The sequence below is a fragment of the Centruroides sculpturatus genome, unplaced genomic scaffold (genome assembly GCF_000671375.1).
Source record: "Centruroides sculpturatus isolate CEXI.00-Female unplaced genomic scaffold, Cexi_2.0 scaffold50, whole genome shotgun sequence".
NCBI lineage: Eukaryota > Metazoa > Arthropoda > Arachnida > Scorpiones > Buthidae > Centruroides > Centruroides sculpturatus.
In genome coordinates this window covers 354,765-369,513 of record NW_019384891.1, presented here as the reverse complement: position 1 = coordinate 369,513, position 14,749 = coordinate 354,765, and the positions used below count along the sequence as shown (strand labels likewise).

Below are 14,749 nucleotides of genomic sequence, written 5' to 3'. Positions count from 1 at the left end.
CTATTTTCTGTAATAATTTGTTTCTGACTTAACGGATATTTTGATATTATTGACGACAAAAGTTTAAAATTATTGATTTCCTTACCTGTCCATTATTTTTGTTTGACGGAGTTGAATTGTTTGGACCACGTGGCATGAAAAATTTTGTCAAGGTCCTGATGAGAATGTGCAGACAACTGAATGTATGAAAGAAGACCACTGAGTCAAGACCGTTTACACGTGCATCTATCTATGTTGCTGACGTCGACAGACACACACCATTTGTATGTTGTGATTGGATAATTTAAATTAGCAAGCAGTGACACTAGTGAGAGTTTATTAAACTAATTTTTCTCATTTTTTCGTCAAGGCGTGAAATATTATTTTGTACCGAAAATGGTACTTGAAATATTATAATGTACTGAAAATGTACTAAAAACCTAAATGTACTTTCAATTTACTGGAAAGGGCAAAATGTACCAGAAAAGTACAAATGTACTAGGAACAGCAACACTGCCACCTATTGGTAGTTTGAGATAATTAAATAAAAAAAGTAATGTTGAAAGATAATTTATAATCATAATTCACATTTATCATAATTAGCTTAATTTTTGATAATTTAAGTGAATATATTCTATATTATACAATGTTGAAAATCTATTTTCGATAAAATGATTTTATTTTTCATAGGATATCAAATTACAAAGACATAATATAGATGTTGATTTTAACAACTATCCTCGTTAGTGTCAACTATCAGTAATTTTCACATGTTTTTAACATCACAGAAGAAACTTGATACGTGAAGAGTACATATAGCTTCCATTAACTAAGTCCCCCTTAAGGAAAACTCACTTAATGGTTATTCAACTTTTTTTCCAGTTTAAAGTATACATACATAGTGTAAATAATAAATAAATATAATCAGATAATATTAATCTATAAGAGACAGAACCAACCTTATTTTTATTTTTTCATATTATTATTTCTTTTAATTTTAGTTATGGAATATATTAGTTTAGTGGAAAAGGCTTTTCAACTCTGTCAAAAATTAAGGTAAAAATTGACTTAGTGTTTAAGTGCTGTTTAATTAATTAATTAATTAAAAATCATTGACCATGCTATGGAGTAAAATAATATTTTCATCTATGTAAACAATTACAGACCAACTTTTAAAAGTTTCTGCTTGAAATTTTCACTCTTCTGATAAAAATTTTTATGTATTAATAGTTGTTTTAAGTATTAACTTATAACAATGCATAGATAAAATAAACTTCTTGGATGTTCTTGTACAAATATTTTTTAAACAATATTGCCTATTTGAAACATTGTTCTTTAATGTGTATTTTTCAATTCTGATAATGTGTCATAAAATATTTCTTCTGAAAGTTAAAAACATTTGATCTACTGAAAATGAAGTGATAAACATTATAAAAATTATATATGACTTCTCATTAAAATAAAAAGTATTAATATCTTAAATCTATAATAACTTAAAGTAATAATCTCTACTGACTAAACCAGCTCATTGTTGTAAAAAAAAAATCAGTATAAAAATTATAAATTTAATTCTATTTTGTTACAGATTTCAAAAGCTTAAAATAAAATTTTAAAAATCTAAAAATATAATACCTATGATTTTCTACATAGTACTAAGATTATAAAATATAAAAATTTTAGTATCTTCTATTTATTAAAACTAATAAAGAAAACAAAAGTATAAAAAAACAATAATTCTACCATTATCCCTGATCTTACGCATCAAGTGAGGTGGCAGTTCATCTTTTGGTCTACAAAGAATGCAGTAATAACCAGATTCTGAACAAATTTCAGCGTCGTCATCATTTGCCATTTGATCACATTTTCCATGTAGCCACCTTAATTAATTTTGAAAATAGTTAAATATCATAATATAGAATGTGAATGATTACAAAATACATACTTTCATTAAGTATTCAATAAAAAGTTATTTGTTATAACATTATTTTATTAAATTTTATTAATAAAACAAAACATCTTCTTACCTCTCACACTGAATACATTGAATTACTAAATCATTTTCCTGATAATTCATTTGACAAACTGGGCATGTCATTTGACTAGAACAAGGACCACACATAGTATAGTTATTTTGCCATTGGGATCCATAACCAGAAGATTTTGAACCACACTGTATGCAAACCACACACCTATAATGATATGTATTTTCTATTATATTTTACATTATTATTAATGTAATTTAGTTAAATTATTTTAGCTACAACTACTCATTGACTTTTGGTTTTAATAATAACAACTTTAATTACTTTTCAGTTTTTCAAAACTACAAGTTTTGAAAAATTTCTCATTTTTTATAACAAAATTTTTTCATTATCTATAAAAGAAATTATTATAATTTTTAATAACAAAAATTTTCAAGTTAAAATTATTTAAAAAATGACAATGATGATATTACAACGAAAAAATATTTCTTAAACAAAAAAATTTTTGTTGCTTGATTTAATTCATCTCTTCAATGGTTTCATAAGATAAAATTTAATAAAACTGTTTTTTCTATAAAATGATATTACATAATAACACAGAATGTAATATTACAGTGAATATTAAATAATAAAAATTTATAAAATTAAAACTATCACATAATACTCGATAAATAACTCTAAAAAAAATTCTAAAACTTCAATTGAAACTGCTTTATTTGAATGAAATTACAATTCCATATTTTTTTATTACTATTTTCATTCATTTTTATTCATATTCCAAATCCCAAATATCCATTTTCAACAATATATCAAATAATCATACAAAGATAACGCTAATATTATTACAAAAGTTTGTACTAATTGTCATAAACAATAATCATTAGTTAATTATAAGCATACTATCTAATAAACTATTCAACAACATAATCCAATCTACATCTTTTCTGTAGTCTATATATGCCATGAGTATGTTTCTGTGTAGTTTGTGTGCTTGCCATAGAATGACTGAATCTATGAGTAAGTGTTCTTTGTATCCCCTGTGATTTCTACAGCACCCTTTTTGTTATTCTGTAACAATGTTGAGTTCTTCAACATGTTTGCATATTTTGTTTGCGATAAAGGATGTCAATAATTTGAAGAGTGTTGTAAAACATGTAATTGTATTGTGAAGGGTCAGTGGTATTGTTGTTTTTCAGGTTTCGTGTAGGTGATTCCTGAGTAAAAAATTTTGTCATATCTTGTAAATTAATGATGATGTGTGTTAGATGTTTAGCTAGTTCCTTGTGAAGTGATGTAAACATTTTGTACCAAAAATTATGAATGTTGTCTACACCAAGTGTCTTCCAGTTATGTGTTTTGTTAACAGTGTACTGTTACAAAGGGTATTTCTTAAATAAGGTCCATTTTATAATAAGAAGAAAAATACTATAAATATCATTAAAATATATTTTTTCCCATATTCTATACACTTTTATCTACTTTTCTACATGATTTCCATTTTTGTTCAAACATTTGTCATACCGCTCAACAATTTTTTGAATTCTGACTTAACAAATGACAAGAAATCTGCTACCTGTGAAGAAGCCCAATCCATGACTGCAGTTTTCACTTCTTCTTCGTCGTTGAACCGTTGATCACCAATAAACTCCTTTAAGTACCAAAACAAGTGAAAATCACTGGGTGCAAGGTCTAGACTGTAAGATGGATGATCCAGTTGTTCCCATCCAAAAGAACTGATTAGACTTTGTGTTTGTGCAGAAACATGTGGCCTTGCATTGTCATGCAGCAACACTACACCAAAAGACAGTAGGCAATGCCACTTCTTTTGTATGGCATGCTGAAGTTTTGTCATTCATAACATTATCACCATAAACTTCACAAATCTGACAGTGAATTTCCACTACTGCCAAGTTTCTCACACTCAAGAATCAAATAACAGATCATATCTCACAGTTGGCAGATGACTCAATTTTCTTAAACATTATAAACTTCTATAGTTCAGAACACAGACAGATGATATGGCTGCAAATAGCGTCTAAATGCATGCAAAGCATTCCGGGAGCGAATGTGCATGCACACTGCTACGATTGCATGTTATTCTCTATCTCATTCACAAATGGATCTTATTTAAAAAATAGCCCTCATATTACTATTATTATTTAAATTTTATATCATATTATAACAAAAATTATTTGATTTCCTTCATGATCCCTTTAATCTTCTGTTCGAACACTGAAAATGTCATGCAAGAGCCAATGTTTAATATTTTTCTGTGATGAATAGAGTAATTTAAAGCAGTAGAAATAAAAAAACAAGAGTCTAAGTGATCACTCACATGATCAAATGATGTTAAAAATTTGTGAGAACTTTTTGGTTAGAATATAAGAAAACCAAAATAAAAAACAAGTCAATAATCCATGCTCCCTCAAATTAATATTTGATGTTGTAATAACAATTAAAAAATTTTATGCATACAAGCTATGTTATCACACAACTAAACATGAAGCATTCTCCATGAAATACAAAATATAATATTCAAAAACTCCTATGTAATAGGCTTATATCAATAAAATAAGGTATATGCCTTCTTTGTTGATTTATCTTCCGCATTTGATAAGTGTTTCTAGAAACTTGTGGTCAAAAATGTTATGTTATGGTTTAAGTTATAAGTTTGTGTCATTACTTGTTTCTTTGCATGAAAATTCTTTGCTTACAGTAAGAGATAGAGGTATCTGCTCTTCCTTAGTGTTTTCTAAGACCAGTGTTAAGCTGAGTTGTATTTTAAGCCCAATTTTGTTCAGTATCTTTTAGAATGATCTTATGACACTATTAACTCCTCAGGCAATGACATGAAAGTAAATAGTTTTCAAATTAAAATACTTGCTTATGCTGACGATATTGTAATTTTATCTGATTTTGTGGTTAGACTTCAAAGAATGATTGATTTGTTAACTATTTATTTAGAAGATAACGTTTTGAAATTATAATTAAATAAGTCTAAGGTGATTGTTTTCTGAAAAGGTGATAAAAATTTGAAGGCAGAAATATAGTGGTTTAAAAGATTCCCAATTCAAGTCTCTTTGGATTACAAATATTTAGGAGTCACTTTTTCGACCAATGGTTCATTTTGGATCCAATAAGAAATTTCATGCTAGACTTTTGACAAATAAAATTGCTCAATTAGGAAAGTCTGCTAGATTGCAAAACATGAATGATTATTCATGGTTACTGAAAACTATGGTTCTTCCCTCTTTGTAATATGCTTCATAAATCTGGGGTTTTCACTTAATAAATGATGATAGAATACAGATCCAATTAATTAGAAACCTATTTGGTTTACCTCATTGCACACCAGGCTATTTAGTTATAATGTAATATTCTTTGACTCCTATAAAACTTTTAATTGTTAGAAGGTTAAGGAATTGGCTTATTAGGACTTATAACCATCATTACTCTTGTTTAAGTAAGATATGTTTGAAATTTTTACTTGGCAAAGATTGTATAGATTGAACTAGTTCTCTCATTAGCACTTGTAATAAACATGGCATTAATCTTACAAGTGGAAATATGAAGTTGATAGACTGGTCACACCGCTTAACTGACATTTTTGATATATATTTTTTTTTTTTTTTGTGGTATTCATAGAAGAATAAATAATAGTACAGTAGAGCATTGTTTATCCAAATCAATTGGGGACTGGAGTTGTTCGGATAACTTATTTTTCAAATAACTGATTATGTACAAAAAAAATATCCCATGTTGAAATTTTTCTTTGTTGCGTGTCGCTTTGCGTTGAATTTTCATTGATGTTAAGCCTAATGTAAACTTTTTAAAATAATAATCGTGGCTATTGTATCGTTAAAAATTATTTCTTTATTTTTTACAAACAAAATAAATACATTAAAAACTATAAAAACAAAAAAAAGTATACTTTAGCAGTTAATCTAGTATCAAAACGTTTGATTCAGCAGGACACAGTACTCAGAAAAACATCACACAAAAGTGCCAGTGCTGCCAACTAAAACACACACATCAACAAAAAAAAATATTGCAGTAGCCCAAGATATAGTGAGAGATTGCAGCACCACAGCACTAGCGAAAATTTAAATTTGCCGACTGGAATTCTTTCGGATAACCGACGTTTTGTATAACCAACTTTCAGATAAACGACGCTCTACTGTATATTAATATATACAGCTGGTATAAAGAATTGGATGTTACTTTTTTTGATAATTCATTATAATAAATCATCAAAATTTAAATTTGCTGACTGGAATTCTTTCGGATAACTGACGTTTCGTATAACCAACTTTCAGATAAATGACGCTCTACTGTATATTAATATATACAGCTGGTATAAAGAATTGGATGTTACTTTTTTTGATAATTCATTATATAATCAAGATGTGTCTCTTATTGTTCTGTCTTTTTTTACACAGGCAAGGTTTACGGAATTCATTATATTTCCTAAACAATTATTCCAGAGAACTGTGTTGTTTTTGTGTGGAAGAAAAGATTTTGGATGTTTTGCATATTTTGATCTACTGCATGCATTTTAAATTACTACAAGTAAAAATTTTTTATTATACTGTTTTCGTCAGATCTTATTTCCTTAAAATTCTCTTTGATCCTCATTTCCAATTTAAAAGTCTTTTGTTTTTAAAACAGTCTGTTGATCTTTTGCATGATTCCTTGGCGTTAAATTTGGTTCTACTGCTATAGAAGTTTGGGAGCATCTGTCAATTGGTGGTTTCATTACTAAAATTTTGTTTTTTATAGGTAAGAAATATTACTGTATTATTATTTATTTGTTATTTTTTTATACTGGCAGATGCTCCATAATTTAATATAATTTAATTTAAATCTAATTTAATTAATGTTATTTTGTTCTAATTTTTGTACTGTTTTGTATTTAATACCAAGAGTTTTGTATTTATTGTTTTCTTTTCCTCCCGCATCATGAAATGTATCTAATATGCTTAAAATAAATAAAATATCAATAACATCTAAAATTTCCATTAAAAAATCAAGACATTAGTTTCTTACCATTTGCATTTCCAGTTACCCTGTGGAACTTCATCAAGAGGTGGATCCAAACAGTATGTATGATAACTAATATCACAATCATCACACAACAATAATCTACCTTCATCATGCGGCTGACCACATCCTTCACACACTGTACAATCAAGACATCGCCAACCTTTTTTCAAAATAATTGCAGTAACCTATGTAAAAAAAATTTTTTTTAACAATTATATGTAAATTTGAAAGAAAAAAATTATTTCAACAAAAAATAATACATAGTTTCATTTTCCCATATTATAATTAAACACTAAATCACCAATCTTATCATTTCACTTTTACTTGCAACATGATATGTTTTTTCACAATATTAAAAATAATGGCAAAGTAAACTGGCTATTATCAATTGTTTGAATGTGTTATACTGATATGATGATAAAAGATAAATGGTTCACTTTGGTACAGTTAAAATCATTTAAAAGTTTTTGATATAGTTCAGTTCAAAGTTTCAATACCTTAAAAGGTAATAAAATTTACTTACAATCAAATTACATAAAATTTGTTATGATAAAAGATCTTATAAGTGCAGAAAGCGAAACACAGAACTGTCTAATCATCAAGTTATACTTTGTATTATTTTACTTATTAATATGATATTGTGTAAAGTTTAAACAAAATACTAACATTAATTTATAGTTTTTTCTGCAGGGTATTACATGAAAGCAATTAAATTTGATGACAATATCTAACGTAAGAATTTAATCTGAAACATTTTAAAATAATTCTTATATACTGATATGATGATAAAAGATAAATGTATTCGATTCGTTATTGTAAAATTTCAGTATAATATTAAAAATAATAATAATAAAGTTAATTCTTCTAGTTTCAGGATGATATTCTGTACAAAAAAAAATACAAATCAAAGTTAGTATTTTTATTTTAACATTCATACAATATGTAAGGAGTTGAAGTCCGATTGTTATATTATGTTTTGGACATTATTTTTATAATTATTTTCTTTTCAGGGCCTTTTTTTAAGAACGGAAACTCCTAAACCCTCAATGTGCTAAAATTCAAAAAGAAAAAGACAAAAGATACTAATATACATCAATGACTGATCCTGTGACACAAACAAATGTAAGTAGGGCAGTTAGAGCTACAAGGAGAACCAAATAAAAGACAATACATCCAGCCAGCAGTGTGGTGTAGCTCCTGACAGCAACTGTCTTAGAAACGTCTCTGATAAGCAATCAGCATAGGAAGAGTATGCTTTGAATATTTTTTGTTTTTTTTGTGGAGATTTAAATTGATTGTTGAATTGATTTGATCTGATTTAATTTGATTGTATATAATCATAGAATTTCTTTAATTATTTATTTTGTTGTTTGACTTTTGAATATTTGAAATATATACTAACTCTTGTTATAATTAATCATTGTTATTTATTTCATTGTTGATAAATATAATAAACATTTAAATTTGTACTTATAAGTGTTTTGGATTATTATATTTTTTTGTTCTAAGAAAGTCCAGGCCTGGTACTTAAATTGAACCCTAACTTGCATAATCCTGCATTTTGTGCCGCATGTAGGTATGTTACATAACTGGCACCTGAACAGGGACTCGAACCCTGGACAGTTAGGTTAAGAGCCTAACGGTCCAGTTATGTAATGTACCATGCAGTGCAAAAGGAGGGGTTACACAAGTTAGGGTTCAATTTAAGTGCCAGGCCTGGACTTTATCGGAACAAAAAAATATAATAATCCAAAACACTTATAAGTACAAATTCAAATGTTTATTAAATTGATCAGCAATGAAATAAATAACAATGATTAATTATAACAAGAGTTAGTATATATTTCAAATATTCAAAAGTCAAACAACAAAATAAACAATTAAAGAAATTCTATGATTATATACAATCAAATTAAATCAGATCAAATCAATTCAACAATCAATTTAAATGTCCACAAAAAAACAAAAAATATTCAAAGCATACTTTTCCTATGCTGATTGCTTATCAGAGACGTTTCTAAGACAGTTGCTGTCAGGAGCTACACCACACTGCTGGCTGGATGTATTATCTTTTATTTGGTTCTCCTTATAGCTATAACTGCCCTACTTACATTTGTTCGCATCACGGAATCAGTCATAAATGCAAATTAGTATCTTTTGTCTTTTTCTTTTTGAATTTTAGCACAATAATGGTTTAGGTGTTTCCATCCTTAAAAAAATCCCTGAAAAAAAATAACTATATTAAAAATAATGCCCGAAACATAAAATAATTATCAATCTTTGACTCCTTACAAATATTGTACAAATGAGTAAAATAATACTAAAGTATAAATTGATAATCAGATGATTCTGCATTTCACGTTCCATTTTTATCATAAGTTTTATCATAAAAAGTTTACAATTTGATTATAAGTTTACTTAGCTTAAATTCAAATTTTAAATGCAAAGTAACTGCAGATGTAATAAAAACAACATAAAACAAATGCAAAGAATGGTCTCAGTCAGTAAACTGAGTAAACCATGTACAAACTCTGAATAGTTAATTGTGAGCAAATAGCCAAGGTTAGCAATTAGCCAAAAGAATTTAACCTACATGTTGTCATATCTATGATTATGAAAGGTCTCTAACAAATAGTAAAAAAAAAGTATGTATCATAATATTAGTTGAACAGAAATTCAATCAGAAACTGTTAATTGCTTTTTTTTTTTTTTGCATATAATATTTACTTGTTTACTTAAAAAATTTACTTTTAGCAACTATCCTCACTTCCTCAGCAGTTTACTTACAAATATAATCAAACATCAAACACTTGCTGAGTTTACAATTAATTTAATATTGAAACGTTTTCAGACTATTTTTATTAGGTCATCCTCAGGAAATTACTGTTCTACAATTGAACACAAAGCTTTTCAAACATTCTTTAAATTTAAAATTTTCTAACATATTTTTAAAATCTTTACATTAAACTGTAAATATTAAATAGNGCTTCTCAGGTGTTGTTTCGACCTCCACCAAAGCTTATCTGTGCTTATCGACATACACCGGCGATTGTTCGAATATATAACAATATAACCAAACATTCAGTCTTTCACCGACGTATTTTGTATATATCGACATTCACCGAAGAATATCGACATTCTCTAATTTCAGTCTTTCACAGTAACATATATAAGTTAAAATAATATTGAATAATTTTCAAAGAAAAATTTGCATCAAAACCAGTAAGTAGCATTTTAAGAAAAAAAGAAACATTTAAAATGTTAAAATCCAACCAACTTACTTTAACACTAACACAGTAAGGATGATAGCATTGCCCACACTGAGAACATGCAATAACTCGACCTTCATCACCACGTCCATAACTTCCACACATAACACTTTTCAAACATTCTTTAAATTTAAAATTTTCTAACATATTTTTAAAATCTTTACATTAAACTGTAAATATTAAATAGTTAACAAAATACTAACATATTATATAATTAAACAAAATGTAAAAAAAAAAATGCAAGCAGACGTGATAATAGAAAAAATAGGATTAATAAGTTCACATATAATAACAATGTAGAGGAAGTAATGGAGGAATTACATAAATATATAAGCACAAGAACGGTATATAAACAAGCGCCAAACATCTATAGATTGCTAAGAAATGATAAGGATGAAGTAAAAATGCAAGAGAAGGCTGAGGTTTATAAAATTCCTTTTGAAAATCAGAACAAACTTGGCAATACGTATAAGACAGCACAAGTATGATGTTAGTAAAGGACACAACAATACCATTTTTGCAATCATGGCACAAACAGATGAAGCGAATGTAAAATGGGATGAGGCAAGAATAATTAAGATGGTCCATTCTCCAACGATTGCATTGCGTATGGAGAAAATGGAGATATATAAGAGTAAAGTAAGTAACAATTGCTTAAATGCCAAAGACGCTAATGCTCTTCCAACAGCCTAGAAATATGTGATAGAAAAGGAAATGGGAATTAAAACCCCTTAAACTTGTGGAGGTTGTATTTATAACTGGTTTAATGTATATTTTCGTTATATTAGTTTATTTTTTATATTTAGTTTAATTATATAATATGTTAGTATTTTGTTAACTATTTAATATTATCAGTTTAATGCATAAAAATATGTTAGAAAATTTTAAATTTAAAGAATGTTCGAAAAGCTTTGTGTTTGATTGTAGAACAGTAATCTCCTGAGGATGGCCTATTAAAAATAGGCTGAAAGCATTTGAATATTAAATTAATAGTAAACTCAGCAAGTGTTTGGTGTTTGATTATATTTACTTTCAGCAAATTTGTCAAGTTTACTAAACACAATAATGCATGTAGTTGAAAATGAATAAAAGTATTCAAGCATTCATTTGATGTAGAAAAATCATGTTTCAAAAGATATTGTCAATTCTGTAAACATCAGACTGTGCTTCTGACTTCCAGATATTTTTAATACAATAATATTTCTTCATAAACCATAATTCAAAACTTTTCAGCAATAAGGTGAATAAAGCTATTACTTTTATAAACACATACATATTAATTAATATAAAAAAAAGATAGATAAACAATTTCCAAAAACTAAAAATGTTTTTCATAAATCATTATTGTCAGAAATATATTCATTCATACAATATGTAAGGAGTTGAAGTCCGATTGTTATATTATGTTTTGGACATTATTTTTATAATTATTTTCTTTTCGGGGCCTTTTTTTAAGAACGGAAACTCCTAAACCCTCAATGTGCTAAAATTCAAAAAGAAAAAGACAAAAGATACTAATATACATCAATGACTGATCCTGTGACACAAACAAATGTAAGTAGGGCAGTTAGAGCTACAAGGAGAACCAAATAAAAGACAATACATCCAGCCAGCAGTGTGGTGTAGCTCCTGACAGCAACTGTCTTAGAAACGTCTCTGATAAGCAATCAGCATAGGAAGAGTATGCTTTGAATATTTNTGAACATTCTTTAAATTTAAAATTTTCTAACATATTTTTAAAATCTTTACATTAAACTGTAAATATTAAATAGTTAACAAAATACTAACATATTATATAATTAAACAAAATGTAAAAAAAAAAATGCAAGCAGACGTGATAATAGAAAAAATAGGATTAATAAGTTCACATATAATAACAATATAGAGGAAGTAATGGAGGAATTACATAAATATATAAGCACAAGAACGGTATATAAACAAGCGCCAAACATCTATAGATTGCTAAGAAATGATAAGGATGAAGTAAAAATGCAAGAGAAGGCTGAGGTTTATAAAATTCCTTTTGAAAATCAGAACAAACTTGGCAATACGTATAAGACAGCACAAGTATGATGTTAGTAAAGGACACAACAATACCATTTTTGCAATCATGGCACAAACAGATGAAGCGAATGTAAAATGGGATGAGGCAAGAATAATTAAGATGGTCCATTCTCCAACGATTGCATTGCGTATGGAGAAAATGGAGATATATAAGAGTAAAGTAAGTAACAATTGCTTAAATGCCAAAGACGCTAATGCTCTTCCAACAGCCTAGAAATATGTGATAGAAAAGGAAATGGGAATTAAAACCCCTTAAACTTGTGGAGGTTGTATTTATAACTGGTTTAATGTATATTTTCGTTATATTAGTTTATTTTTTATATTTAGTTTAATTATATAATATGTTAGTATTTTGTTAACTATTTAATATTATCAGTTTAATGCATAAAAATATGTTAGAAAATTTTAAATTTAAAGAATGTTCGAAAAGCTTTGTGTTTGATTGTAGAACAGTAATCTCCTGAGGATGGCCTATTAAAAATAGGCTGAAAGCATTTGAATATTAAATTAATAGTAAACTCAGCAAGTGTTTGGTGTTTGATTATATTTACTTTCAGCAAATTTGTCAAGTTTACTAAACACAATAATGCATGTAGTTGAAAATGAATAAAAGTATTCAAGCATTCATTTGATGTAGAAAAATCATGTTTCAAAAGATATTGTCAATTCTGTACACATCAGACTGTGCTTCTGACTTCCAGATATTTTTAATACAATAATATTTCTTCATAAACCATAATTCAAAACTTTTCAGCAATAAGGTGAATAAAGCTATTACTTTTATAAACACATACATATTAATTAATATAAAAAAAAGATAGATAAACAATTTCCAAAAACTAAAAATGTTTTTCATAAATCATTATTGTCAGAAATATATTATTATTCAGATACAAATTTATTACTCATTATATTGGTTATAATAATGCTATTTTAACTATTACAACTAAGAAAATATTAATTATAAATTATTACATTTATTAAAATAAATTTTTGATTATTTTAACTTAGATAATTTGAATTCATGGATAGTTCATATGTGGAAATCAGCAATTTTCCAATGGTAACTTCTACAGGTAGAAATTTACAATGTTAAAATATATATAATAATTGAAAACTGATCATCATAATTTAATTATAACTGAAAAATTAAATTGAAATTAATTGAAACTAAATTGAATTTCAGTTAATTGAAAAACTAAATGGTGATTTCAGACATTAAAATTTTAACAAAAAATAAATGATACTGTTCATAAATAATAATATTTATTTTAGTTTTGAAAAAGATATTTTAATGAGTAATGTAATGATCTTAATATTGTACAAGTAACCCCCGTATAACACGACACTTCTATAGCATGAATTCACTCTAACACGATTTGAGAATTGGGTAAAATCATCATACAACATGAAATGTACAGTAATAAAAACTATTAAAAGTGAACTTTATCTAATTTGAAATTAGAGAAATCCCCATACAACAGTTCAATTATTGTGATAAAGCTTTTAAGTGCAAAAGATACTTCATTTGACATTTTTCATTCAAGCGCATACATACTATCAGATTTTCCTGCATAATTTTTCTGAACTATAAGTACTTAAGTATGTAAATTTTCTTTTCCCACCTTCTGTCAATACACGTGGTCCTTCACAAAACTTGATTCAGTGTTGCCATATCTCGACGCTTCTGATTTTGATGTTGCCAGATGTTTTTCCCACATTCCATACTTGCTTTATTCTTCATAAGTGCTTAGCACCATATAAGGAAATTTATAAAGATCTTTTAACTAAAAGCAAGCAATCTAAAATAACATTTTTTACAAAAGGTAGAGCGAGGATCTGAAAATAATGCAGAAAAATGCTCAGAGGATAAGGATATCTTGCCAAAAAGAAAATGCCCTCAGTTAATAGTGCTTAGTGACAACGAAGAAAACATTGTTTAATTTATGTTAATATGTATCCCTTCTTAAGAAAATTTTAATAAAGATATTTATCTTAATTATGAAAATGTAATAGCATGTTTTTTAATTTTTGGAACCTAACCCCCCTTTTCATACTAGTTCTTTGTTTCATATAACACGGATTCGCATAACATAACAATTTTTTGGAACATAACTCCTGTGTTATAAGGGGGTTACTTCTACCAACACTTTCTTGCATATATCCATTTTCTAAAAACATGTTAATATTTTTTAGCATTTCTAATTTATAATTTAAAAAGAACACCTTTAACATCAAAATACAGTAAAACCTCGATTATCCAGACCTCTATTATCCGGATTTTCGATTATCCGGATTGTTCAAAATAAACAAAAATTTTACGAATTTGCTGATTTGCACTTGGCGAATTACGATACTGTTTATGTACGTGATGGAATGCATAACTTTTTTTGTTTCAACAACGTCTCACCC

At 27.2% G+C, this 14,749-nt stretch overlaps 1 protein-coding gene across 1 annotated transcript in view; it reads right to left on the bottom strand.

Moving 5' to 3' along the window:
• Positions 1-14,749, bottom strand: part of LOC111631267 (histone-lysine N-methyltransferase 2C-like) — a 42,198-nt gene that overhangs the window by 18,134 nt on the left and 9,315 nt on the right. Inside the window, exons 5-8 of the mRNA XM_023375484.1 lie at positions 10,286-10,395; positions 7,008-7,189; positions 2,004-2,168; positions 1,720-1,856 (exon numbers count right to left, since the gene is read on the bottom strand). Of these exons, the coding sequence (XP_023231252.1) occupies positions 1,720-1,856; positions 2,004-2,168; positions 7,008-7,189; positions 10,286-10,395 (594 nt within the window). The remainder of the gene's footprint in view (positions 1-1,719; positions 1,857-2,003; positions 2,169-7,007; positions 7,190-10,285; positions 10,396-14,749) is intronic.